The sequence below is a fragment of the Hyperoodon ampullatus genome, assembly GCF_949752795.1.
Source record: "Hyperoodon ampullatus genome assembly, chromosome: 16".
Taxonomy (NCBI): Eukaryota; Metazoa; Chordata; class Mammalia; order Artiodactyla; family Ziphiidae; genus Hyperoodon; species Hyperoodon ampullatus.
In genome coordinates this window covers 72,875,152-72,903,002 of record NC_136929.1, presented here as the reverse complement: position 1 = coordinate 72,903,002, position 27,851 = coordinate 72,875,152, and the positions used below count along the sequence as shown (strand labels likewise).

Here is a 27,851-nt window from a genome sequence, read left to right as displayed (position 1 = left end):
ATGAAATGATTAAAACCCTCAAATTTGATGAAAATTTTTCTTCAAGAAATTTAATTATCCCACCCCAAAATATGAAAACTAAAGAACACTGTAATTCCTTTCAATAAAATATTTTACTCAGTAAATAGAGCAGTGTGGAATAATGCCTAGTAGATTCAGTGTCTTTTTGGGCTTAAAATGTGTTAACTTACTATATTTGATTTTTAAATAGACACCAAATCCTACTGCAAGCGAGTTTATTCCCAAAGGAGGATCAACCTCCAGGCTCAGTAACGCGTCCCAGGCACATGCGTCTGCCTTCTCTCAAGTGTTCTCTCACCCATCCATGGGGACTCCTGCTGCTGCTGCTGGATTAGCCCCAGGTAAGTTGAGTAACTGTTTCCAGTGAGTTCCAGATAGCAAGTCTCTAAGCACATTTGCTGGTAGTTTACCAGACCTGAAATTGTATTCTTCAGTGAGTCATATTTGAACACATTATGAGTTTTATGTTCTAGGTTTTGGTACCATAGTCCAAATGTGTAGTTGAAAATTTTAAAGCAAAATTTAAATATGAACAAAAATTAAATATAAGGATGTTTAAAAGCACACAAAAATAAATTTAAAGGAGAAAATGGTTATTGAGAAAATAAGTCTATCTGGGCCATAGTATTTCCTTATTTTTTAAAGTTCATGATAATGCTCTTTGACTCAGAAACTTCTGTAAGAGCGTCAAGGTCCTCCTTTTGAAATAAATTTCTAAAAAATAATTTATATCATTTTAAATAAAAGTTTAGATGTATTGCCTTCCAGGTGGTTGATTATAAATCTGTAGCAGTAATTCAAATTGGGTAAAGTATTATAAACAATGGTAGGAAAGAAATATGAAATATTAGGGGTCATTGAGGTAGGGAAGACAGTACATCTCAACACCTTCTTCCAAGTTTACCCAAAATGGCAGAAGAAGAATTTGAAGAAATACACTTATACCTCAGGGATCCTGAGGCGCAGTTCACAGTAACCGTTTGAGAACCCTATCTTCTTAGAAGGTCCCCTCTTTTATCTAAAAATTCATGCAGATTTTGTATTCTGCTTTCTAACATAAACACATAGCAAAATATGAAAGTTTTCTTAGATCATTAACGTCACCCATTCCTACTGCTGTGTACCTTAATTAGACAAGTAATGTATGCAGAATCATATTGAATTCATAGTAAGTGCTGAGCAGGTTGCCTTGTGTCTGTGAAATGGTTGAGCTACCCACCCAGATTATGTTTCTGGAACCTATACTGGAAAATCATCACTTGGTCCTGAATGTTTAAAAAAAACAGAAACAAAAGGAAATTTATATACATTAAATGAAGCCAAAAGATCTGTCTAGATCAGCCTGGAACTAGTACTGCCTCCAGGGCTTAATCTAATCGGTAATGGTGATAAATCATTGGTTTTGATACTGATAATGGAATCAAGGACCTTTTTGGGAAGAAGAGTGAGAGAAGATAATGATAACTTTATGGAACAGAGCATCCGGTTTAGTGTATAAAATGTCAAGTGTATTCAGAGGCTTAATAACCTTGTGTTGCCAAGGATTTTATCAATGCCTACTTCCCCTCAGCTCTCCCTCCTCCCCTTGTCTCCCTCCCTCTTTCCCTCTCTCCATCTCATTCTCCCTCCCTCCCTTCCCACTCATCTCCCACTCATCCTCCCCCACCCCAATGAGCAGTTGATCATTTTATTAACTAAACATAAGCAAGAATTAACATACCTTTCTGGTGAAACTTTTAAGATAATTTTGTGTGGAGGGCCTTGAGATATACCTTGCAACTCCTTCCCCCTTACTTGTCCCTTTACCTTTTTTTCTACTTTGGCTCTTTTCAGGTTCAGTTAAATTTGTAAACATTTTCCATTCTTCCCTAGAGAGCAGTGTCAGAATTGAATATCCCTGGTAGCCTTAAAGTTTTACTTGTAAGTAATATGCTACTATGATTTTCTCCCATTGAGAAATGTGTTCACAATGTGTTCACATTGTTTACATGAGCATAATCTACATGTCAGCTGTACATCTGAACTTCCTTAGGGATCGTCCAGACTTCAGAGCAGTGTTTATAAAGCACCCACAGTAACGAAACCCATACGCCAGTCAGAACCCTTTGGCTTTCTTAATTAAGCACCAATTGATTTTGGCCTAACAGCACATTTTCCCTTGTCTCATAAGTAAATATTTTGTTCACATCTTTGATCAGACTAGTTCAGGCTAAAAGATGGGCTTTTTAAATACTGGAGAAGTTTAAAATGTCAAAGGGAATTTTAGATATTGAAAACATTTAATTACAAAATCCGTTAATGCTGTGGTATTTGTTTAAGGTTTCCAGTTGTTATTAACTTGTGTGTAGGTAGGTGTTTCACTGGTCCCAATTGGATTTCACAACCTAAATTTAGGATGAAATGAATTAATTTAAAACTATTTACTCTTCTTCTACATAACCCTAACATTAAAGTGGTCATTCTGCTTCCTATTAATGAAAGTAATTACTGTCTGGAACCATTGGAAATAGGTCAGTATAGTATATTATATTAAATGTATTCCTGAATTCTTTATACCAACTATTTAAAAATTGTTCTTTATTCAAATGGCAATCAACGAGGCTAAAATATTTTCCAAAAATACTGGAGTAATTAATGGTTTTGCATTTATTATTTCTCCATATTTTCTCCTTTTAGTTAATGGCTTAACATTCTGTGGAGATGAGCAAAGGAAAACAAAATTAAGTCTGTGTACTTCCAGAAAAACATTTCATCCCTTCAGTGTCTTCCATTACTTCTTACCCATAAATATTTTTTTCAAGGCCTAGGAGAGGTTCTTGGTATTTTCACTTTAAGACTGTAGAATAAGAAAGGTCATAGAAGTTTATGTACCTGCCTTAGTGGTGATTTAACTGATCTTTAATCCTCCTTGTCTACTATAGGTGTAACCTAGTGATAATTTTCAGTTATAAAGTTTTATTTTCTCTTTTTTTCAACTTCTATTCCAGAAATTAGTACCCTTGAAAATATGTCAAATTATTGTTTTCCTAAAAAATATGAAACCTTAAATATTTTGGCACTCAGATGTAAACTAGAGTAATGTCATTTTCATTATATGTCAAAAAATACATATTTAAATATATCCTTTGACCAAAAATGTAAAAATATTTGAGCAAAGTTGAGTAGATGTTAAGATTTTCTATTTCCTCAGATCGTAAGGAAGAAAAACGTAATGCGTGGAACAAAGTGGATCCTGAGTGAATCAGGTTCCTCTAAAACTTGATCACTTTAAAAACATGATTTGTATTTAAAAAAAGTTGTAATGCAAGAAGTAAAACTTTATACAAAAATTATTTGAATTTAAATAGCTAATTGGGTTTAAAAGGTATTTGAAAGTGTTAAATATATGCAGCACATGTTAAGTTTCCATTGACTTGTATATACATTTTATTTTAATTTAAGAAATGAAGGAGCTATAGGTTTAGTTGTTTTCCGCACATTTAACTGGAGAACTATAGCTGTATTTCTAAGTGTCTTCTACGAAGGTAGTTATAAGAGTTAGTATTTGGGGTATGGCACTTAACTTGGGCTTAATTGTCTTTGAGAACCCCTACAATTATATACATATTTTTAATTTGTAAATACACATTTTTCTCTGGTCACAGCTTTTATTATCCTCTTGGAGGGCCACAGCCTTCCAAAAGTTAAGAATCACTGGTTTAACACACCCTTAGCAAAATTTTATTTCCTGAGTGTGATATAACAACAATACCTTTAAAGTAATGTATAAAGATATATTTTTCTAATAGGTCTAGCTTTAGGCAAACATTTTTGGAATAGCCTTTAGAAATGAAAATATGACTATACTAAGTATGTGAAAAGACAGCGTATACTTTAATTTTTTGTGCCATGAAAAATAATTTTATCATGAGAACTAATTGCTGAATGGTTTTCTATCAGAATTTTTCCTGAGAGTATTTTGATGTGGTAGTAGACTTGGTAAGCTAAGTCTTGGTGTACTTCAAGTTTAATTACCTCAGTCTTGGCCATAGTCTGTTTGAAGGTGATTCTAAGAGAGGTAGCAACAGGAGGGTACATTTCTGGGTAGTGTTCTAATATGTCATCTGGCGGTTTAATCCACAGTTGTGACTCAGGAATTGAGCATCTCTTGTTCTGCTTGGTTGTGTGTGTACACTTGGGAGAGGTAGAGGGGAGTTCTTGCATTGGAAGATGCCATCATTGATTTATACATGAGGAAGAGAGCCACACGTGACTTTTTAGTACTTTCAAATATTCATTCCTTCAAGATGAGAATGGTGCAGATTTTTGGACCATTAGTATATTTTATTGTAAATTATTATGGTAATCTCAGATGATTGATTTGATGAGAAGCATCTAATTATTATACTAAACCTATCATTATTAAATAATTGTATTCCTTCATTAAAATTTAATCATAAGATTTTAGAAAAATTTTAAAGTATATTTTTAGATCCAGTTTTTTGAAACACTTAATCGTTTCTTATATATTCCTGCGACTGCCAAATTGATAGATAAAATTGGCTTATATTCTTTATTTTTTGGCTTGGGCAAGGTATGGGGAAAAAGAGGAAGGGAAAAGAAAAGGGAAAATTAATATTTATCCATCATTCTTGGGCTTCCCTGGTGGCGCAGTGGTTGAGAGTCTGCCTGCCGATGCAGGGGACACGGGTTCGTGCCCAGGTCCGGGAAGATCCCACATGCCGCGGAGCGCCTGGGCCCGTGAGCCATGGCCGCTGAGCCTGCGCGTCCGGAGCCTGTGCTCCGCAACGGGAGAGGCCACAGCAGTGAGAGGCCCGCGTACTGCCAAAAAAAACAAAAAACCAAAAAAACATACTAATATTTATCCATCATTCTTGTTGAAAAATATTTAACTTTTAATATATATAATGTACTATTTAAAAATATTCTTATACTTCTAATGTTGAAAGGTGATCTTTTTTTTAAAGTTCTGTGCTAAAGAATAAAGTTCTCTGATTCTATGATGTTTTATATCATAATGAAGAAATGGAGGCTTCATTCATTTCAGTTGCATACTAGTTGGCCGATGCGGTAATCTGACACTGGTCATTGGTCTCGGTGGAACCTTTGGGGTTTCCATGGTTCAGCCTTGTGCCAGTTTAGAGGTGGCATTCCTGAGAGATTATCATCTAGCTTCTGCTTTTTCACTTATAGTAATAAAGAATTAAGTAGCTAACCAAGGCAGCCCAGTGTACATTTTAATAGTTTGAATAAAAAAGAAAATTAGATCTTTTGTTGAACTAAACTCTGTCTTGTGTATCTTTTATCCATTAGTCCCAGGTCTTTTCCTTGAATAGAATAAATTAAAATCTTTCCTACATGATAGCCCTTTCAGTTGTTTTTTTAGACTAGTTGTATGTATGTGTGTGTCCATATAACTGATCTGTTTTTGACGCAAACGAGAGAGGGCAAACTGGGAAAATACTGTTAAAATTAATAAATTGTATAAGTCAAAAATCAGGAACCTCTTGTAGGTCATAACGCTGTAACACTAGTGTGGGTAAAATTAAATCCTCAGATATGTCTACATACCTGTATTACTACTCTGATATCCAGCTAAGGAGTGTATGTACCATTGGGAAAATAGGTTGCTAATGGATTGAAGCTATGGTTTTGCAGATGGTAAATATCTAAGTTCATATTTCAAATTTCTCTTTGTATTTTAGGCTCTACATTAAAATCACTCAAGGCATAAAAACTATAAGCTATCATTTTAGATTATTTTATGTTTTACTAAGTAGTATCATTATTGAAAATAAAAATTATACAAAATACTTAGGTAATTCTAAAACATCTCCCTGTTTTATATGATGTAACTCTAAACAGATTTTCCTTGTAATTATTTTTCTTTAAATGAATTTTGTGGGACCGTCAGGTAATCCTACCATGAGTTTATTTTGATATTTCCATCTGAACTGGTTTCTCTGAATTATTTTTACCCTTAATAGCAGTAGAGGTAGTTTACCATTAAAGTATTCTTCTAACTGTTTTAAATATCAGTCTAGATTTCCTAAGCACATTACAAATTCCTTAAGAAGGGACGGAGTCGCTTCTTATGTAGCACAAATTTAGGCATAAAGAGGGTGCCTAATAAATGCTCAGTTAACTAAGATTCATTTTTATCTCAGAGAAAAAATTTTAATCGGTGGGTATCTCTTAATTACAGTGAATTTTAATGATCCCGTAAACATCTTTGAAGAACTCCTAAATACTGCAAGTGTTCAAGAGGGTGTAGGTGTATTGTCACATGAGGAACAGAACTATGCCTGTTGAAAGTTTAACTTTATCAGAACTAGAGTTGCTGTGTGTTTTGAGATGCTAAAACATTTTTAAAACCAGTCAAAATATTTGTATTATTTTTAAATTGCATGTTTCCATTTTTTGTAACTACTTTGTTTTTCAGGTATATTCAGCAGAATCACTCAAACATGTCCAGGTTTTCTAACTGGGGCTTGCTTTCTACATTAAAAAATAAAAGAAAACTTTATAGTTAAGGTCAGGGGTCCCTGAGGTTTTTGTGAAGAAGGCCCTGTAATATTGAGCTCATCCTAGATGGGGGCTGCTTGGTGTATGCATGTTTATGGGTACAGATGGTGACATCCCAGGGAAGGTTACCGACAGTAGAACTGTAGAGCCGTAACTGGGTTGGGAGTGCCTGCTGGCTATATTTCCTTCCTGGTTGGGAATTTTAGGACACTGAGGCGAGACGTTAATGGCGCGAGGGGGATGTGGCTGCCGCAGCTGGCTTGGAGACCTGCCAGGTAAGGCTTAAAGTAGCTACCAGTGGATATTGTTCTGCTGGTTGGGGAATCCCTGGTTAACGTGTCCTGTTAGGTTTCAGCATTTCTATTGTGGACTTCCTGTTTCAATCTCATGTATTGGCTAACTTGTTCCTTAACTGAGAGGTAAGGGCTGGATGGGAGTGGGTAGGGGTTCCCTTCAACTATAAGTTCAGTGATCTACAACTGTAGCAGCATCTCCTGCTGTTTTGGGGCTGCTTTCATTGGATCGTGACTTGATTGCCTTTGGGACATGGTACCAGTTCTTCTACTAAAGTAGCTATGTAGCTTTCAGCATGCTGTTTGATTCCTGTGCTTTAGCATCTTCATTTCTATAAGAAGATAATATTAGATAATTTTAAAAGTCTTTCTAATCTAAAATAGTATTGTTTTGTGACATGTTGATCAACAGGAGATAGATAGGTACACTAAAAGGAGACAGAAATGAAAACAGTGATGAGAAGTAGCAAAAAGGAGAGAAGAGTTTGATTTTTGTGTTGATACTAGACTTAAAAAGGACTTTAAAAGGTATATGGACTTCCTTGACATAGTATGTGTAAATAGAAAATCCTTTGTATCGCAGGTACAGATGAGGGGGGGGTTTGTTTCAGCAGTGTAAGGTTAGGGTCTGGGGTGAATCAGAGTGTTGTAGAGGTCCTGAATGAATTGAGAGGCAGGGAGAGACAGCATGTATTCGTGAACGCCCAAGAACATTCCTGGTTCTCAGCTGGATGTAGAGAGTTAGAAGTCAGTCTTTTTATTTCCTTTGAGTCAAATAGGTTGAAACCTCCAGGGATCATTTCTTCTTTCACCTTTTGGCTCAGTGGTGCATTGTAGGTACTTAGTAGAGAGAGAGTGTTTGTGTGGACAAAATTACTATGCTGTGTGTAACATGTCTAGATAGGAATGGTCCTCTAATTCTGTAGGAATGAACTGAATGGTGGCAGCCTCTTTTATTGAATTTTCCCTGATTCTTCTCAGCTTGACTAGTCATATTCATATGTGAAAGTCATCTTTTTTTCTTACTCTTTTTGCCTTTTGGATGTGCATTTACCCTACACTAGGGCATGGGGCAGGGTCTTAGTAAAAGGAGAGGAATCAGAGAGATGTATCCCTTTAAAACCCCCAGTGCACACAGGCATGTAAAATCCAACCATGTATACTAGCAGAAAGTCAGATGTGGCCTACATGTTGATGGTGATAATATTTAGTTTTTTATTTTTTAGTCATGAATCTCTTACACATTGATATTCTGAAATGAGATGTTTTCTTATGATTTCATGAACATCTTCCCATATTTGTGATGTGGTTATCCAGATTTTAGAATGGTATTCCTATAAATAATAACTAGTAAATAACAGTCCCTTTGGGGGAGGTGTACCTTTTAGAAAACAGTACAGATCAATAGGATATTAATATAATTGTTGTCACCAAAATGCTCCCTAAGCCATAGTTATTATGGACCATAATCTTATTGCCCACTGTTGTGATGTGGTAGGCTAAACTGCTGAAACTTGGAGATCCAAAATGTAGTGGCTTTACATGACAAAAATTTATTTCTTTTTTTTGTAACAGTCCAGGACAGATTTTTCAGGTTTTCTGGGATCCTGTTCTCCATGTAGTTAAGGACCCAGGTCAGCGGGCTTCTAGGCATCTCTCCAGTCAGCTGGAAGGGCGAAAGCATGGAGGAGCCTGAGTGGGAAGTTGTTATGGACAAACCTGGAAATTGTCTGCAGAGTTTCTCCAACCATGACTGTCCACCAAAATCCACACTTTCATCTTTTTAAGCAGCTGGCCTACATGCTCCAGCCTTCTTTGGATGCAGAATTTTAAGTTGACCCTGGTTATCTCATATAAATACATATTGGGGCATTATCTTATTTGCATCTTTTGTATCTACTTTAAAGAAATCACCAAAACGGCTACAGTAACTGATTTATCTAGCATCATGGAAAATGAAGCTTTCCATCATACTTGAATTTTTGGATATAAGAAGCTTTATGGCTTTCATTGTCAAAACTTTATATTCTCAGCAATTTTTCAAAGAAAGATTTCCAAAATTTGTAGTTTCTGTTGCTTCACACAGCATTAACTTTTCTTTTATGACTCATGCTCAGTTTGATGTGCTTCAAGTGATTATAGTGAACCGGAATACAGTTGCTACCTTTTAGGTAACAGAGTTTGAAGAGCAGTTTGCTTCAGTGTTACGTAATTCCTTGGATTCTTCACCCTTTCCATTGTCCTCCTACCTCAATTAGATTATAACTCCTTGGAGGTAATTTCTCTTGCTCCCTGAGTCTATTAAAGTGCCTGAACGTAGTACCTTGAATGGACCTACTGAGACAAGTTTATTTGAACCATGTTAGTGCGTTCTTACTGGCTTTTTATTGCTGACTCTGTTGTGCTGTTAGTATTCCTAACTCTAGGACAGTGGTTCTTGAGTCTGTCACAATCACCTGGAGTACCTGTTAAAACCCAGCACTCCCTGGGTCCCATCCCCAGAGCTGCTGATTTTGTAGGTCTGTCAGGGTGAGCCAGGGAATTTCCTTTTCTGATGTGTTTCCAGGTGATGCTGCTGACTTTTCTGGGGACTCCATTTTGAGAACTACTGCTCTACTTAATGCTCTGTGCTGCCTTCTCTCCTCTTTCTTCTTACAACCCTTTTCTTCTCCTAATCTGCTGCTTTCTTTAAATAAGAAAAAGACTTTGAGTCAAGGACTTGAATTGTTGCCTGTGAAGAAGGTGCATGGGGCTTTAAATTATTCTTTGGCTGAGGCTGATTTCGCTTTTCTGGTTCGAGTCTGTGTACTGAGTAACTGAAGTTATCAGATAAGTAACCATTGAATTAATTGTTACAGGGGTTCCTGAAGCTCAGCCAAGATCACAAATACCGTTTAAGTGAAACCAGGCCACAGGGATTTCTTCTACCTTAGTAATGCTCATGGGACACACATAATGTAAATCAATTATTGATACATCTCATAAATTTTTCAGAATGTCTGAAAGATGCATAGCATATGTACCGTGGCTGTTTAAAATTTTAAACCTCATGGATCTAGAACTAGTAATCAGATATCTTTTATTTGCATGTTACGTTTTAATATGTATTTTTTAAGATTTTTATGTAAAGGTCAACTAAATTGTTATTAATGTTAAAGAAGTAAGAAGTGTTTATTGATTCAATAACAACATTTTTTGAAGCCAGACTAATTTTTCTTCTTAATTTGTTACTAGCTTTTATTTGTTGGAAAGAAATTTAAAGTTAAAATTACATTGTTAACTAATATTAATCTTATTTTTTGTGACTATAACTTTTTATAATCAGACATGGTTGTCTTGGAGTATGTTTATTGTTCATAAACAATACAACATAATTTATCAATGAATGAAGCATACCATTTAGTCATTAACATTCACTGTCACTTGAGAAGAAAAATGGTTCTTTTGATCCAGAAGAGTTTGTTTGGTAGCTAACACCTGTCCTCCTCCCATTTTGTTTTGACTCTTTGTTTAAATAATGTACGTGTTATGATTTAAGAGATTGACACCATTGCAGAGGCTAGAGAAGATCCTATTAATTCAGATAATTTTGTCAAGTTTGGGGGCTAGCAGATCACTGTTCTGTTTCTTCAAATATAGTGACCCAAGTAAGTGACCTAACATACAGGCCAGAGGGTATAGTTCTTAAAGTTGTAATTCAGTTGTTTTTAAGACAGTTAAAAATCTGGACAAGTTATTCACATTTTTAGAGGTTTAGGTACTGTAGTTTACACATAATATTCTAACATTTGTTGAATTAGTTAATGAAAACTCATATGGAAATGAGGCTCTTGATAGAGGTAAGGCTGAAGTTAGGCCCAGTGGAGGATTACTGTGTGTAGACATGGAAAGCGAAATAGTTGTGCAGGCTGTGGTCTCCATCAAATATTGTGTACGAGTATGTGGCTGATACAACTTGGGTTAAACTCATAGAATTTACCTAAATTTGGTCAATGAGATTAAATAAATTTTGTGAGGAAGCGTTAGGACACTTAATAGTTTTATTAATGCTTACAGTGTTTCTGATATCCAGGTAGTCCAAATACCTTTTATCACAGGTAGATATTCAACTAAAATGAAGTATGCTTATAGAAGTCAGTTGCTGAAATTCTCTAGATATTGAGGGGGAGATCAGAGGTGGAATCTGAGTTGCATTTATATTGGTTTGGTCCACATGGCTTTTATTAAAGGTTATTTATATTTAAAAAAATAAGTAAAGAAAGCATTTTGGAGTGTGTTTGAAACTTATTTTTATTGTGTAATGTAATGAAGAGAGAATATTTGTACTTCTAATCAAATACAATTTTTAATAATTGAAATGTTACCGTAAATCAGTAAACATAATTTACTTTTTCTTTATATTTTCCTAAAAGTAAAAGTAATCACAGTATGGCTTTCTAGTTGTCATTAGAATAAGCTCCAAGTCCCTTACTACGGTGTATAATCTGTGTCTTACGTACTCCCTCATCTCACCTTCTCACTCTTCCCATTGTGTGTTCAGTTCCAACCATACTGGTCTTCCTCAAATATGTCAGGCTCCTTTCTGGCTCATGTTCTTGCATGTACTGTTTCTCCTGTTCTTTCCATAGATGGTTCCTTCCGTTCTCTTAGGTGTCACTTACAAAGTGACTTAAAGGTCCCAGAGAAGGGCCTTTGACTAATGTAAAGGAAACTTCCCATCATTATTTTTTATGGTGTTCTCCTGTTTACTTCCTTTTTAGAATTTACTACAATTTGAACTTGCATTTTTCTTTGTATTAGAATGAGTGGTCCTCTTCATGCCTATTGGAATATAAGCTCCCTTGTGGAAGGAACTATGTCTACATGCTTATTAAATATTTTTAGAATTAAAATAATTGAAAATGACTATTAAATGACTACCAGCTTTCTTTTCTTCATGGAGGACCTCCTCTGATATAAAATACGTATCCTATTTGAGAATATGTATTTGAAAATGGCAGCAATTTTCCCATCTCTGTGCCTTCCTCTACTTGGAAGGCTCTTCAGTTTCTTGAGATCTTGCCTGTTTTTCATTGATTAGGTCAAATGCCTCTTTTTTTCTTCTCCCCCTTTCAAAGCCATTTCTACTTCTGAAGTCATTATTACTGTCTTCCATCTCTATGCTTCTATAATGTTTTCAGTATCTCTTAATGTTTTTAAATTTTTGTCTGTATGTTTTATTTATTTCCTTCACTTAAAGTTAAATTCTTCTGGAAGCATTTTTGTCATTTTATCCACTATTGTGATCACACATGGAGACCTAGAGTAAACACTAAAATTGAAAATTTTTAAGCACTGTCGTGGGCTTTATGAATGAAGTATGAACTTCATGAGATCAGAACTAGATCTTATTTCTTGAATTCCTGGAACCTTGCTCAGTGCCTGATCTCCTGCAGTGGTTCCGGTAAGCTTTCATATGTAGTTGCAGATTAGCCTGTGGTGCTTTGCATATACAGCTTCCCCGTCCCCATGTAAGACTTATGAAGTCAGAAACCCCACATTTGGAGCACTGCCATTGTCTGTACGTTTAAAGATTTCACAGGAGATTCTGACATCTACCCTTTGAGAGAAAAAAAAAGTTCAGAATTCCAGAAAATTTGTAGGAAGGTGAGATTTTTATCTGATTCGAATGAGGTTATCCAGGATGAAGTTTCATGGAAAACCCATAAGGTGGGTTTCAAAGGATAGATAGGATTTCTTTAAACATTTTAAACACAGACAGTTGAGAATCTGTGAAGTTTATTTTTTTTTCTGTTTGTTTTAACCAGTTTATTACCATAATAGGGAATTGTTTTCGCTCAGTGAACTTTCATAAAGTAATTCAGTCTGAGTTAGGTAAAGACAGATGTGAAGAAAACGTCAGGCACAGTACCGAGCCATAGGCTTGGAGCAGGGTCCTGCTGGAACAGGCATTACCCTTAAATACTGATTGTAGGGGAGTCCACAGAGTTCGCCTGGAGGGAATAGGATAAGGTGAGGGGTTTTTTTGTTTGTTTTTTTTTTTTTTGGCGGTATGCGGGCCTCTCACTGTTGTGGCCTCTCCCGTTGAGGAGCACAGACTCCGGACGCGCAGGCTCAGCGGCCATGGCTCACGGGCGCAGCTGCTCCGCGGCATGTGGGATCTTCCTGGACCAGGGCACGAACCCGTGTCCCCTGCTTCGGCAGGCAGACTCTGAACCACTGTGCCACCAGGGAAGCCCAAGGCGAGGTTTTTTGCCAACTGGCATTTTTGGTTTTTTAGACAAATTATACATTGGTACCAGTGTGCAGTGATTCCACATGACAGTTTAAACTACTATCATTAATTAGCTCACATAGATGGTTCTGTTTCCCTACCTTAGGCTCTTGGTCACTGCTTTTGTTATGTGGAGTTTCTTATTAATTTATCTTTTCAAAGAAATATTTTTGAAGTTTGCCATTTGCGTGATGTGGAGAGCCACCATTCTGAAATATCAGAAGAGTGGAATTTTCTTTTCAAATTAAAATTGCTAGGCAAGTGAAAAAGGTTAGATTGGGCAGGAACTTGGAAAAATGAATGAAAAATGGCACTGAGATAAAATGTCATGTATTTTGAAGTACCTGGTGTCTCTTTCTTAAAATGTTACCAATTTTCTTTGCCATTAGCACCCCTGAGTTTGACACACTGTTTCTTTTTTTTTATTTTAACATCTTTATTGGAGTATAATTGCTCTACAATGGTGTGTTAGTTTCTGCTTTATAACAAAGTGAATCAGCTATACATATACATACATCCCCATATCTCCTCCCTCTTGCGTCTCCCTCCCACCCTCCCTATCCCACCCCTCTAGGTGGCCACAAGCACCGAGCTGATCTCCCTGTGCTATGCGTCTGCTTCCCTCTAGCTAGCTATTTTACATTCAGTAGTGTATATAAGTCTATGGCACATTGTTTCTTGAGGGTTGTCAGGATTGGGGGAGAGGAGACAGAACTGGACAGCTGGCTGGGAGCACATCGATACCAGGCACCTGCAGCTCAGCAGGCATCAGAAACATAAGACTTAATTACCATTTCTGCCCCTAGAGGACCTGTGAGCCAGGAATACCAAAGCTTAATTAGGGTTTAGAGAACAGTGGTTTTCAAACATTTTTTTTAAAGCAGCAGAACTCTTGTGAAGTCTGTATGTAGTCCCCAAATCTAAAATTATATAAAGCAGATAAAACTGGCATTTACAGGGTCAGGTTTATTAAACTTACTCATGAAGTTATTCAGTGAGAATAGCAAGTCTATGTGGTATTATGTCGAACCCAGTAATTTGAAATTGGTGGGTGAAGGACAGTAATTAGTCTTACATTCCTGTCTCCTCTTCTGTATTTTCTGTCATATAGTAACATGAAAATCATGATTCACGTGAATAAGTTGTGCACCCTTTTGTTCAGTTTTCTCGTGAGTGCGTGTGCATTTAAATAAAGATGATTGCAGTTACTGCCTTCCTAATGAAAGATCCATGTATATACAGAGGGGTGACGGGAGAGAGGCTTTATTCTGAGCCTCCATGAGAATACCCTAACCCAACACAAGCTAAGTATGTTGGTGATGGTCTCTAGTACGTTAAAAAAGAATGCATGCTAATTTGGATCTGCATTTGTAATTTTATTGTTGAATTACTAACAGTGAAAAAAACAGATGAAATTCAAATCAGGAGTCTACAGAGCCCTGAAGCATTTCTGGAAGCTTAAGGTTCTGCTTAGTGCAGATTGAAAAGCACCGGCACAGAGCCCTGCTTCTTGATGGGAAACAATCCACTGGTGCTCAGGTTAAGGAAGCTGGGAGGGCTGCTGTTTGTCTCACCTGAACCACAGACTACAGGGAGTGATTTGAGTGGCCATTCGGTGAATCCTCCCCAGATAGTTTATGACAGGTACCATTCATCACCTACAGTGGGACTTAACTCTCCTTTCTCTGAGAGAAGCTGGGAAAATGAGGAAGGAGTAAGGCTTTAAAACCAAACCCAAAAGCCCCACAACCTGTCAGATGCTTATATTCAAAAGAGTAGTTTTCCAGACAGTGTGTAGTCACTGCTAGTTTTTCCTCCATACATTTGAGCTCTGAGGCACTGAGGTTCTTGGTGGAGAATCAAGAATTTTCCGTATTATAGCTTGGAAGTGACAAGGGAAAATTTTTGATTGGAATTTTCCCCACACGAATAAATACGGAATAAATGTTTTAGAAAGGAAAGTAGTGCTGGGCTCCCTCACGCCTCCCTCTGGAGGTGGTCTTGAGGAGTGTTTGTTCTGTGAAAAGCTGTTAGCCTCATGCGCCGGAAAGGGCAAAATAATGTTTCTGAAAGTAGCTTGAGTTCTTTGGTTGCCTTTCTTATGGAGGTTTTTCCCTCTTTTTTTCATAACAACATATTTTTGTAGACAGAACCCCTAACTCATGAAATGCAAAGCCCCCCCCCCTGTTTTGTTGTGGTACATTTTGAGGCTCTAAGGCTGTACATGTTGATTTTTTGGTTTTTAGAAATAATAGGGAAGGCAGTTCACTATTGCATGTCTTGAAACAGAACATGTTACTCTCTTTATCTTTTAATTCAGAATATTCTCTCTGACTAGTGAATATGAAGACCTTGCGTTTAGGGAAATAAGTAACATTTCACTTGTTTTTTATGTATGGCCATAAGCAAAGCTAGTGCCCTAGACATGCAGACTACTTCTGGGTGGAAATATTTAATTCCCCCCACTCCACACACACACACACACACACACGCACGCACGCACGCACATGAAAGGCAGCTTTTCACAGATTAAACAAAATAACAGCTTTGGCCCTTGAAATACTTTCCGTTTATAGTCCTTGCACATTTCTTCTTGGGTGAGAAACCCTATGGTGTGTGTGATAGCTTCTCTTGTAAGCTTTTTAGTTTTAACATTTCTTACTGTAACTGAGTGAAAGCTTTAACCAGGAACTGCCTATGGCATATAGATGCTTTCAGTTTATTGGCTACTCCTGTAGCTGAAAGGAAGTTGAACTATTTTTTTTGGACCCATTAAGTTGTCCTTTCCACTTGGGTGTTGAAAGAGCTTATGAGCAGTAGCTGTTCTGATTTTTGTTGGTTGTTTTCTCTAGGGAACAAGCTACCCTCTGAGTCAGCACTGGACTTGAAGATAAATCCTACAATTCATGAAACTGACTGATTCGACTAAAGGATGGATAGTTTGGGCAGCGTTGGACAGCTCTGAGGGGTCTGTTTGTTTAACTGAAGGGATTGTTGAGTTCAGCAACTTTTAATTCCCCTAATCATAAGGGGTTGCTGTTGTGAAAACAGGGTTTGTGAAGGAATCAGTTCTGGCAATTGACATCAATCAATATTCTTACTGACTTTGTTTTCATTTTATCACCACACTTAATGAAACAATTCTTTGAAGTGTAGGAATTTTACTATTTGTTGCCAGCAAGAATTAGTATGCTCCTGAGAGGTCAGCATAGGATTTTAGCAGTCTACTTATGAATCCAAGTTATCCTTTTTCCACATGGGGTTTATAAACATTTCTCTCCAGTAAAACTTTTGGCATTTGGGTTGTTTGATCTTTGCAAAGGTAGTTTGCGTTTGTGGCTTGCAACTTTTAGGATTAAATTGAACTTAACTTGATTAGTGTATATTTTACTAGATTAGTGAATAATTTTTATAGTGGCTTATGACTAATATTGTGATTTTGATAATTAACAATTTTTACCTTAAAAGGTTACATTATTTTTTTAGTTTCAGTTTTCAAGGAAATGAGGATAATTTTAATGTTTAATTAAATGGATTTTTAAATATGAAACATGAAGGATTTAAGCTCATGTTAAAGAAAGAAAGGAAGCTTTTCTTATCCTAATATTCTAGGCCATTATAAATTAGGCAGGAATACTGTGGATTGTCTTTTTGGAGGCTTTTAAAAACAGGGTGTGACATGATACAGGAAATACTTTGGCCAAAGGTATATACATCTGTGTGGTAACAAATAATTTTGTGGTTTAAGAGTTAAAGGGTTATAAATATAATAATTTTATTTTAATCATTTGAAAGTTAGTATGATTTAAAATATATAGGAATAATGGGAATTTTACCTAGTCAATATTTGAGTTGATTATTGTTTAGGCTAGAAGTGGAAGTGATCATTCATCATGTCAGAATTTGGAAAATTGGGCTTAGACAAATGAGATTTTATACATTTCAGCTTTAGGTTCATTAGTTGCATGATTATTATTACCTTAAGCCTGGTACTTTTGATTAATAACAGTTTTAGCCAGTTTTGATAATTATCTACAAAGCTGAATTTGATTGAATGATGGAATTATTATGGGGAAAGAAGTAAAGACTGTAAAGACTAATATTATCTTAGCTTTTACTTCCTAATCCTGTTGCTTTTTGGATAGTGGTTTGTTTTATTTTGTACAGTCTATTTGAGGATTAGATCCACATTTAAAATATGAGCATGTCTATATGATGGTTGTCTCAGTTAAATCTTTATTTATGTCCACTTTTTAAAGTTTTCTTACCTGTGTTTGTGACTTAAAAGTGATGGTAAAAGGTCCCCCAAATAAAATTTAGTAAAATATTTACATTTTTCTACTTAATGGCAACATCTTGACGGATTATTGCCATTTAGTCCCTGGATTCTTAGATGCCATTTATTATAAAATGCATCCCATTAGTGTAATAATAGCCTTTGCGGTGGTGGTGGGGAATTAATATCATTAGACATATAAACTTAAAAAAAAAACCTTTAATAAAGAAAATAACCCAGACTTTCATGTTGCTAGGAATGTTCAGAAACACTAATTTAAGTCTTTAAATTCTAATTCTAATTGTCTTTAAATTCAAGGATTTTCTGAAGCACCCTTGTCTGTAGCAGTTATACATAGCTTCCTATGACTTGTTTCTTTTCACAGTACCTAAACTTTTAGGATTGACAGTATAGTTTTGAGGCTTATTGTAGAAATCCAGAAACTTGAACAGAGAAATGTTGCGAACTGGTTGTACCATCCTCCCCTCCTTTAATATTTTATATGTTCTGAAATTTGACAATTCTTATGCCTTTAATCACATTTTCTCCTTATAACTTTTTCTTCTAGGTGCATTATTTTTATTGGCCTTTAGGGATTTAAATTTGGGTTAAATTCAACAGCATAGAGTGCTCCACTGGGTTGTAATAGCATTCAAGGGACTTAGATTCTAGCTTCATTACTACCTTCACTGAGTTTATGTGCCTGAGCACATAAACTGTGCTCAGTTTATGTGTCGGGCCCCAGTTGTCTAATTTGTAGAAAGGGGAGAAGCTTAGTCTACTTCTGGCTTAAAAATTGGAAATTGTAAAACATTCTCTTCAAACTATTGGCAGTTTATGAAGTAGCTTCTTATTTATCTTTAAATTTAAGTAGGTAATTATATGAATTGAAGTGTGGCTCAATGGGGTGATTTTCATTAAGCAAAATATTGACTAAGGATTTCTAAATTTAGGGTTTTAAACTTGGTGTATTTTATTACAAGGCAGTGAAGATGATATTTGTGCAAACAAACATACGCTGAAGGTTATTCAGAACGTAAACTTAAAAGAAATGTTTTAAAGGTAAAGTTATTAAGTTTTCAAACAGCTTTTCTTTATTTCTTAACTGAATTAAATAATTGTGTCATGGGAAAAATTTAGTGTACATCGTAGAACATCACTTATAATGAGCTATTTTCTCCTAAAACCATTCTTACCACCTTAATAGACTTCAGATTGATAGTGTTTTCTCTATCCTTCAAATTGCATTCAGTTTTTAAAAACTTATTTTATCTATTAAAATGTTGAATTATAGTGTTACCATTTAAAAAGCAGCACATATGTATATGCTCTGTGTATATATACATTTATTTTATAAATTTATTTATTTTGGTTGCATTGGGTCTTCATTGCTGTGCGTGGGCTTTCTCTAGTTGCAGTGAGCAGAGGCTCCTCCTTTTTGCAGTTCACGGGCTTCTCATGGTGATGGCTTATCTTGTTGCGGAACACGGGCTCTAGGCACGCGGGCTTCAGTAGTTGTGGCACGTGAGCTCAGTAGTCGTGGCGCACGGGCTTAGTTGCTCTGCGGCATGTGGGATCTTCCCAGACCAGGGCTCGAACCGTGTCCCCTGCATTGGCAGGCAGATTCTTAACCACTGTGCCACCAGGGAAGTCCCTATATACATTTATTTTAACTATAAATGTCTTTCAGGATTTAGGACTATTTCTTTAGGGTACTTTCCAGAGCTAGAATTTCTGAGACAAAGGCTGTGCATAGTTTTTAAGCTATTGAAATTGAAAGCAGCTGTTTTTGTGATGTATACACCAAGCCATAGCCAGATGATCCTCTTTAGGATTACTCCAGAAGCCCAACAGTTATTTATGAAGAATAAAGTTTGTTTCATATACTTCCAATTTTAATTTTTATTTTATTTTATTTATTTATTTGTTTGTTTATTTATTTAGTTGCACCAAGTCTTAGTTGTGGCTCCAGGGCTCCTTTAGTTGTGGCTTGCCAGCTCCTTAGTTGCAGCACGCAGGCTCCTTAGCTGTGGCATGTGAACTCTTAGTTGTGGCATGCATGTGGGATCTGGTTCCCTGACCAGGGTTTGAACCTAGGTCCCCTGCATTGGGAGCACGGAGTCTTATCCACTGAGCCACTAGGGAAGTCCCAACACTTTTTTTTGTTTGTTTTTTTGGCCATGTTGTGGGATCTTAGTTCCCCAACCAGAGATCGAACCGGGGCCCTTGGCAGTGAAAGCACAGAGTCCTAACCACTGGACCACTGGGGAATTCCCCTCTAATTTTTACGTAAGTAAACATTTTGAATGACTTCTATAATTTTAGTATACTAAAAATTAAAATATTCCAACTAATGATATTAGAAAATCTTTTCTATTAACATTAGTAGTTGAAATCCTAGTTAAGCTATAACATATATATTTACTTTTACGGTGTATGTTTAGATAGTTTAGATACTAACAAAAGGAGCTGATGAAACACATAGGTTCAGCTCCTTTTTACATGAGCTATATTTAATTTTTCTTTGCTATATTTCCTAGCCACGGAGGGTACATCTCTAATTATATAATTTTTCTCAATGTGTATGGACAAAACTTAGTGGAATCAACATAAATCCATTGCCCTAACTTAAAGCTTACTTTTCCCCCTCCTCGCTCTTCCCTGAGGTATGTTTAGATGTAAGAAACAAAACATTTGCCCGTATATTTGTGTGTAACAGTATTCACTACACTATAGAGCAGAATTATGAAAAAGTGGTGGCTGTATTGTAGTAGACAACTTAAGGTATGTGTGCGGAAGTGAGTTAACATAGTGTCCTTAACAGAGCCTGCTTGCAAGGTTGGCCCTGGGCTGATGTATGGGACCTCGGAGTTGGGGAGTGTTCCGATTTTTCCCTAACTGATTAGGGTGGTTTACTATTCCTAGACTCTTTGTGCAAACAGTGTGGTTTGTGCTGCTCACATGCTTTCCGTCCGGGAGTGTGGGATTCTGGTGTGTGCTAGGCAGTGACCAGTCACCTATAAAAACCCTGGGTGCTTCTCTGAGCAGATATATTGCCTTTGTGCTCCTGGACGAAGAGTGGGCCGTGTGACCCCTCGTGAGGAAGGGAGCATAAGGAAGCCCACATGTGAATCCCTCTAGTCTCCACCTGCGTCTTTGCCCCTTGGGATCTGGATGTGTACGTTTACTACACTGCTGTGGTAGATCTTAGTCGCGAGTGCAACTCTGTGCTGAGTTCCAGTGACTTTCTGAACATGGAAGTGGTCTTGTGGGACCCCACCACCACCAGTCAAGGATCTTTGTTACTAAATTTACTGAGAAACTGTAGGGATTGTATTTTAAAGCAGTTTTATTTATGCAGTAGTCATCAACATCATACAGAGAATTTAATGCATTTCTGATGTTGTTCTGTAATTTTTAACATTTTATTTCAGAAAGTTCTACGCAGTAGAAGTCTGTCCTGCATATAGGATAGCTGTCTAGAGTATCCTGGGGATTTGTCTGACAGGTTGCATCAAATTGCAGAGAACTCCATGACATGACATACAGACTTAATTGACAATGATTACAATTAAACACTTTCTTTAAACTCACTTTCTCCTCCTACTAAGATAGCTAGTGGGTAGAAATGGACTAGGAAATAAAGCTTGTCTCTGACTCGCTGAAAGAGCGAGTGGCAGAGGGAAGGGGAGAAAAGCGCTCTGACCTCAGTTTTGGAGCTGACCTTTTATACCCACCCTTTAAGTTATCATAAGCAATATCAAGGAAAAAGATTTATTAATTCATTATATGTTTAAGATCCTGTTAGAATTTAGGAGTATAAACTTAGTGTCTGTTTTTTGGGCTATAAACTGTGCATTGTTTTATTTGGGAGGGGGTGTGATTAGGGAATTTGGTTTTAAAAAAATCAATAAAGTAAGAAATATATCTTTAGTAGTAACTTCGTTTTTTGTATTCCTGGATATGATCATATACATTCCTTACTATGATTTTCTCTTGGATGAGGCCCCAAATATTGGCCCTATTGTTAAGAAGATAACGCTTCCTCTGTTTGTCTTTAATTCATTCATCTGTTCAGTATGAGATATATTTTGGTGATTTCTAATCTAAACCATTCTCTTCAGTGTAGCCATACATGACAGTTTATTACTGAGGGTTTAATGTGGTTATTGGAACTTTGTTAAAGTTAACAACTTTAGTTACGACAGCATTAACAATTTTACTTACCGACATTAGTGTAATCTAGGTTTACCCAGGCTACGTATATCTGGAAAGAGTAGCACTAGAATAATCAGACTGCTGTGTTACAAGAATGTCCTTCACCTCAGATTCTTCACATTCTTCTCTTTCTCTCACATTTGCTTGTTTCACATTTGCTTTTAAATAGTGACAACTGGCATCTGTGCCACTTGATAGCATGAACACTTGCTTTTCTCCTCCCAACTTGTTAAACTCAGTTAATTCTGGTGTTGGCACTCTTCACTTCCTGCTTGTAGCTATTGCTGTACCAAGACGAGGAAACTTTCACCTCTTTCTTTTCGATAAATGTATTGTGTGCCGACACTGTGCCATTACGTGTGTAGTTGGGAATACAGAGAGGATTAAGGCACAGTTCTCCCCTGCAAAGAGACAGTTTGCATTGTGTGCTACTTGCAGCAAAAGATAAAGTACAAAATGTTGGGAATAATTTTTAAACATGAGTATCAGGAGAATTTTAATAGAGTAAGAAGGTTTTTCAGAAGTTGAATTGGAATTTACTGTGAGGGTGGGGTTTAGAGAGCTCGGTGTTGACAAGGAGGGTTGTTGATGAGTGTACCAGAGGAGGGGACAGTCTTGAAGCCTTGTGGGTCCGTGAAGCAGCCTGGTGCCTTCAGGGAAGTTGTATCGAATCTTTAGATGAATCGAAGAGGATCGTCACGATTTCAGTATTGTCTTTCTGTCCATGAACGTGGGCTCTCTCTCCAGTTCTTTTTGCCAGGTCGTCTTTAATGCCTTTCCACAAAGTTTTATAATTTTCTGTGTTCAAGTATTACATATATTTTGTAAGATATTCTGAGACACATTTGTGGTAATTGTTGGTATTATAATTTGGCGTCTCAAAAATAAAAATTTTCTAGTTCATTATTCTTAGTGTGAAAATATGTGATTGACATTTGTGTGTTGGTTACTTTGAGACATTCTATTTCTAATAATTTGTAGATTCTTTTATATGTATATATACATATGTATATGTGTGTGTGTATATATATATATAAAATTTGAACACTTACCTGCAAATAATGATGATAATCTCTTCCTTTGTAATCTTTTTTCTATTGTTTTCTTGCATTGGCCAGGGCCTTTAGTATGGGATTGTACAGAAGAAGTCATAGTTGACATTTTTGTCTTGTACCTGATTTTAAAAGGGATGCTTCTAATGTTTTCATATTTAGGGGGATCTTTGCTCTGGCATCTTAGATACATTTGTATCTGAGAGGACACCTTTTTAAAAATTCTTTGAGAGAAGAAAATATTACATTTGTTTTTCCTAGAAGGGATTTAAAAGCAACCTTAGCATTTGTTCATGAGGCATTTATTCAGTGACTTCTGAGGGCCACAAAGATGAGCAAGACAAAAATATACAATTTAATGGAGTTTATAGCTTTTATTTTTCATTTTATGACATTTTTAGTTTGAATTGTTTATCATTATCGTGCCAATTAAAAGGTTTTAGTTGATAGGTATTGCCAAATTTTCTTCCAAAAGAGATTGTAACAGTCGACACTAAAAATGTATGACAGTATTTATATGCCACCCACCCTTTTAATAATTGTCTAAATAAACTTTTCAATCTATGCCAATCTGAGCCAATGATACGCTGGCTTTACTTTGCATCTCTTTAAATTATCAGTGAATATTAACATCTTTTTATATGTTTGAGGCATTTAATTTTCTTTTCTGCAAACTGACTACTTGTACAATTTGTCCATTTTCTATTGGTTGCTTTCTATTTTCTTAATGATTTTAAGAACTATATAATATGATTAGCCTTTTACTAAGTGTTGCAAATATCTTTTCTTGCTGTGTAGAAATATTTATTTTTAGAAGAAGTTAAATTCTGTTTTCACCTTTGTGTTTTGTATGTCTTCATAACATTATATTTTAAAAAATGTTCTTTGAGATACTTTTTGTTTTAAACTCTTAAATATTAAATCTGAACATTTATTTGTCTTTTTAATGGGTGTAATGAATGGAAGGGTGACTCACTTTTATTTATTTTATCTAAATAACCATTTGTTTGCTTTTTTCTTTACTCAATCCGTCATTTAGGGATGGCTAGTAAGTTGGCATATCTGACTACTGTCCATCTCCTCCCCTGAAGTTTTATCTTATGCTTATTTTTTCATATATATTTGAGGTCAAGTTTCATGCTTATTCTGTTGTGTTGACCCACTGTTCATGGGAGCCTTTATCCAATATTTTTGTTACTATAGCTTTCATCACTTTTTTAGTATCCAGTGACCTTATACAGTACTTTTTTCTTCCTTTTACTTTTTCAGTCTTCTTTCTTTCTTTCTTTCTTTTTTTTTTTTGTTCTTCCTCTGTACTTGCTTTACTTTAGTAATTTTCCTGGCTATCTTACTGCTTATTTTTCCAATGAATATAATCGGTTTGGCTGATTTAAAAAAATTCTGTTGGTTTTCTTATTGAGCTACCATTATGCTTTTAGATTAGTTAGGGGTAGAATTGACATTTTTGCAACAAATAGGTACAGGTATTTATTTTCTTTTGTTCAAGTTATCTTTTGTTTCTGACAGTAGAGTTTTACCTTTTTCTTCATGTAAGTCCTGCACATTCTAGGTAAGTTTGTGCCTAGATATTTTAGGTTTTTATTGCTAGTTAATGTAAGTGGCATTTTGTTTTTTGCAATCTGTTTGTCTCTCCCCCCTCTCCGACACACACACACACACACACTCACACTCACACACTCACACTCCCTCTCTCCCCCACCCCCACCCCCATACGCCCACTGGATTAATGGAGTTTTCTTGATCCTTCTCCCCTCACCTGCAGCAATAATTTAGGTATTAACTATTTTTGTTGAGATGTAATTCACATATCATAAAATTCACTCTTCTAAAGTGTACAATTCAGTGGTGTTTAGTATACTCTCAAGGCTGTGCAACCATCATCATGGTCTAATTCCACAACATTTTCATAACCCTAAAAAGAAACTTCATACCTACCTGTTAGTAGTCACTCCCCATTTTCCCCTCTCCTCGGTCCTTGGAAACCACTAATTTACTTTATGTCTTTATGGATTTGCCTCTTCTGGCCATTTCATGTAAATAGAATCATACAACGTGTGGCCTTTTTGTCTCTGGCTTCTTTCACTTAACAATGTTTTCAAGCTTCATCCATGTTATATCATGAATCAGTATTTTTTTCCTTCATACGGGTGAATAGTATTCCACAGTATAGGCGAGATCACATTTTGTTCACCCGTTTATCAGTTGATAGACATTTGAGTTGTTTCCACTTTCTGACTATTATGCATAATGCTGCTTTGAACATTCATGTACTGGTTTTTGTGTGAAGATAATGTTTTCAGTTACCTTGGGTAACATACTTAGGAGTAGAATTGCTGGTGTTTAACAATTTGAGGAACTGCCAAACTGTTTTGAAAGTGATTGCATTATTTTACACTCCCACCAGCAGTGTGTTAAGGATTTCGTTTTCTCCACTTCCTCACTAACACTTGTTATTGTTCTTATTTTTGATTATAGCCTTCATAGTAGGTATAATGTGGTATCACTGTGGTTTTGATTTGCATGTTCCTAATGACTAATGATGTTGAGCTTCTTTTTACGTGCTTATTGGCCATTTGTTTATCTTTTTTGGAAAAATGTCTATGCAAATCCTTTGCCAATTTTAAAATTTGGTTATTTTTGTTGTTGAGTTATGAGTTCTTTTTATATTCTATATACTAGACCTTTATTGCATATATGATTTGTAAATATTTTCTCCCATTCTGTGGGTTGGCTTTTCACTTTCTTGATGGTTTCCTCTGAAGTACAAAAAGTTAAAAATTTTAGTGAAGTCTAATTTATTTTTCTCTTTCCCTTGGTTATGTGTGCTTTAAGTGTCAACTTAAGAAACACTTGTTTAGCTGAAGATCATGAAGTATATGCTGGTTTTCTTAGAGCTTTATAGGTTAGTTCCTGCATTTAGATTTTTGAGGTAATTTTTGTATACGGTGTAGGGTAAAGGTTGGATGTTACATACTATGTTTTGGTTTTATGTATGGTCACCCCTAGAATTTTACCATGTATGCTTTACTCAGTATGAACTTGTTGAATTCCTTCCTGCCCTCTTTCAGTGTTACAGTAACCTAGAATTTTAATTACACTTTGACTTGAACCTATCTCAGCCTAATTGTTTCACTGTCAGTGCTTATTCAGATTTCTCATACATTCTTTTATTCTGTGCTTTTTGGGGAAGGAGTTTTCTTCTGTATTGAAGTTGATCATTTAATTGTTCTTTCACCAAGGAGATGTGAATGACCTTAAAAATGTCTTTATTTTTCCCCTCATTTGCAAATTGTGTATAAACTTTAAGATGACATTTATTTTCCTTACTTTGAGCATATTTTTTCATTGTCTAGTGTTGCTGATCAGTCTCCTGTTAATGTAATTGTCCTTTTTTTTTTAAAGATAATTTGTCTTTTTTTGCTTTTGTAGCTTTTAAGGTTTTTCTCTTTATCTTTGGCAGGCAACAGTTTCACCTGATTGACTGAAAGGGATTTGTTTTTACTTATTCTGTTCAGAACTCTTGTTTAGGATTTCTTGAATGAGGATTTCCTAGTTCTTGAATATCCCAAAGCTTTTCTTCGAATATTGCTTCTCCAGTATTTTCTTTATCCTGGAAATTTGCCTTCTCATTCTACCTTTTGTGTATCTTAACCAGTCTTTTATATTTTCCAAGCTTTGTTTCTAGATTCTTCTCTGGTTTACTTTTCTTGTCTTTGTGTCTACCTTGCTATTTAACTCACCTGTTAAGTTTTTTCTCCTTTAATTTTAATGGTTATCATTTTTACTCTTATAGAATATAGTTCTGTTTAAGAAGGACAAATGGGGCTTCCCTGGTGGCGCAGTGGTTGAGAGTCCGCCTGCCGATGCAGGGGACACGGGTTCATGCCCCGGTCCGGGAGGATCCCACATGCCACGGAGCGGCTGGGCCCGTGAGCCATGGCCGCTGAGCCTGTGCGTCCGGAGCCTGTGCTCCACAACGGGAGAGGCCACAACAGTGAGAGTCCCGCTTTACACTGGCTTTACACTGGGATTTGAATTTCATTCTCCACACTTTATGTGCTAAAGACCATGTTTCATATGCCTGTGTGAACCTGGAAGCCTCAACTTGTAGATACTATATCTGGGCTGGGATGTGGTTTTCCAAAGTTCCCACAGTATAATCTCTAGTTCAGAATTTTGCCTTAATTTCTTGCTCTTGGAGTTTTTGCTTTTGTTGCTATTCTTTTGATTTCAGCTATGTTTTAAAATGTGGGTATTGTATTTTATCGCATAGTTCTATGTGTTCATAATTTTGGTTGGGGTTGAGGGGGAGGGTATTTGTTTTATTTAGCTCAGTCTCTGATTTCCCAGAACTACGATTATCTTAAGTGGCTGTTTGTATTTAGGAACGATGTTCATTTGGTATTTTGTAATATTGGAGCCATTTACATTATGCATTCTGTCATTATTTACAAGTCTTTTTTGTTTGTTTGTTTCCTTGGGTTTTTCAGGTATAGAATTATGTCATCCAGAAACACTGATACTTTTACCTTCATAAGTTAACCTTAAATTTTTAAAATTTCATTTCTTTATTTTGTTCATTGCTCTGCTTAATTCGTCCAGTGGGCATTTCTGTATTGTTCCTCAGTTTTCTTTGAATTGGGTACTTTTAAGAAGGATTTTTTCGAATGTTCTAAAGCAATTAACTTATACATGACTTAAATATCTCAGTTTGCATATTCACTTAATAAGAAATTATAGTGTAATTATTGTATATGATCTCACCAAAATGTCATTTTAAGAGTTAATTACAAAAGTAATGCAAAAAATAAATACACAAATGAAATATTTTTAATTCAGATTTTCTTTAAAGTACAGATTTTCATTCTTCTAGTTTGTCTCTCATGGTATCCTCAGTGTGTTGCTATGTTTGCTTAAGTGTTCCAGTGATCGTGTACTAATTAATAGCAAACTGTTGTAATAACCACAAGTAGCACCCCTGCCTCCACCCCCCCCCCATATAAGGGAAGATGGAACTTATAAAGGAATATTTACATGTGAGAGAGATGAAATTGAATCTGTTCACTTTACTTCACCTTTATTTTTAGTTACTGATTTCTGCAGTAAGGTTCTGCTCCTTTGTGCTGCCTGTAATTTAGTGTTACATGCAGGCAGTTAATACTAAGTGTGTT

At 36.0% G+C, this 27,851-nt stretch overlaps 1 protein-coding gene across 2 annotated transcripts in view; it reads left to right on the top strand.

Moving 5' to 3' along the window:
- The window catches only part of PAN3 (poly(A) specific ribonuclease subunit PAN3), a gene marked incomplete at both ends in the record, with an annotated part of 117,308 nt that overhangs the window by 51,547 nt on the left and 37,910 nt on the right, over positions 1-27,851 (top strand). For both annotated transcript variants that reach the window (XM_079721563.1, XM_079721564.1), the window contains one exon: positions 212-362. In XM_079721563.1, the coding sequence (XP_079577689.1) occupies positions 212-362 (151 nt within the window). The remainder of the gene's footprint in view (positions 1-211; positions 363-27,851) is intronic.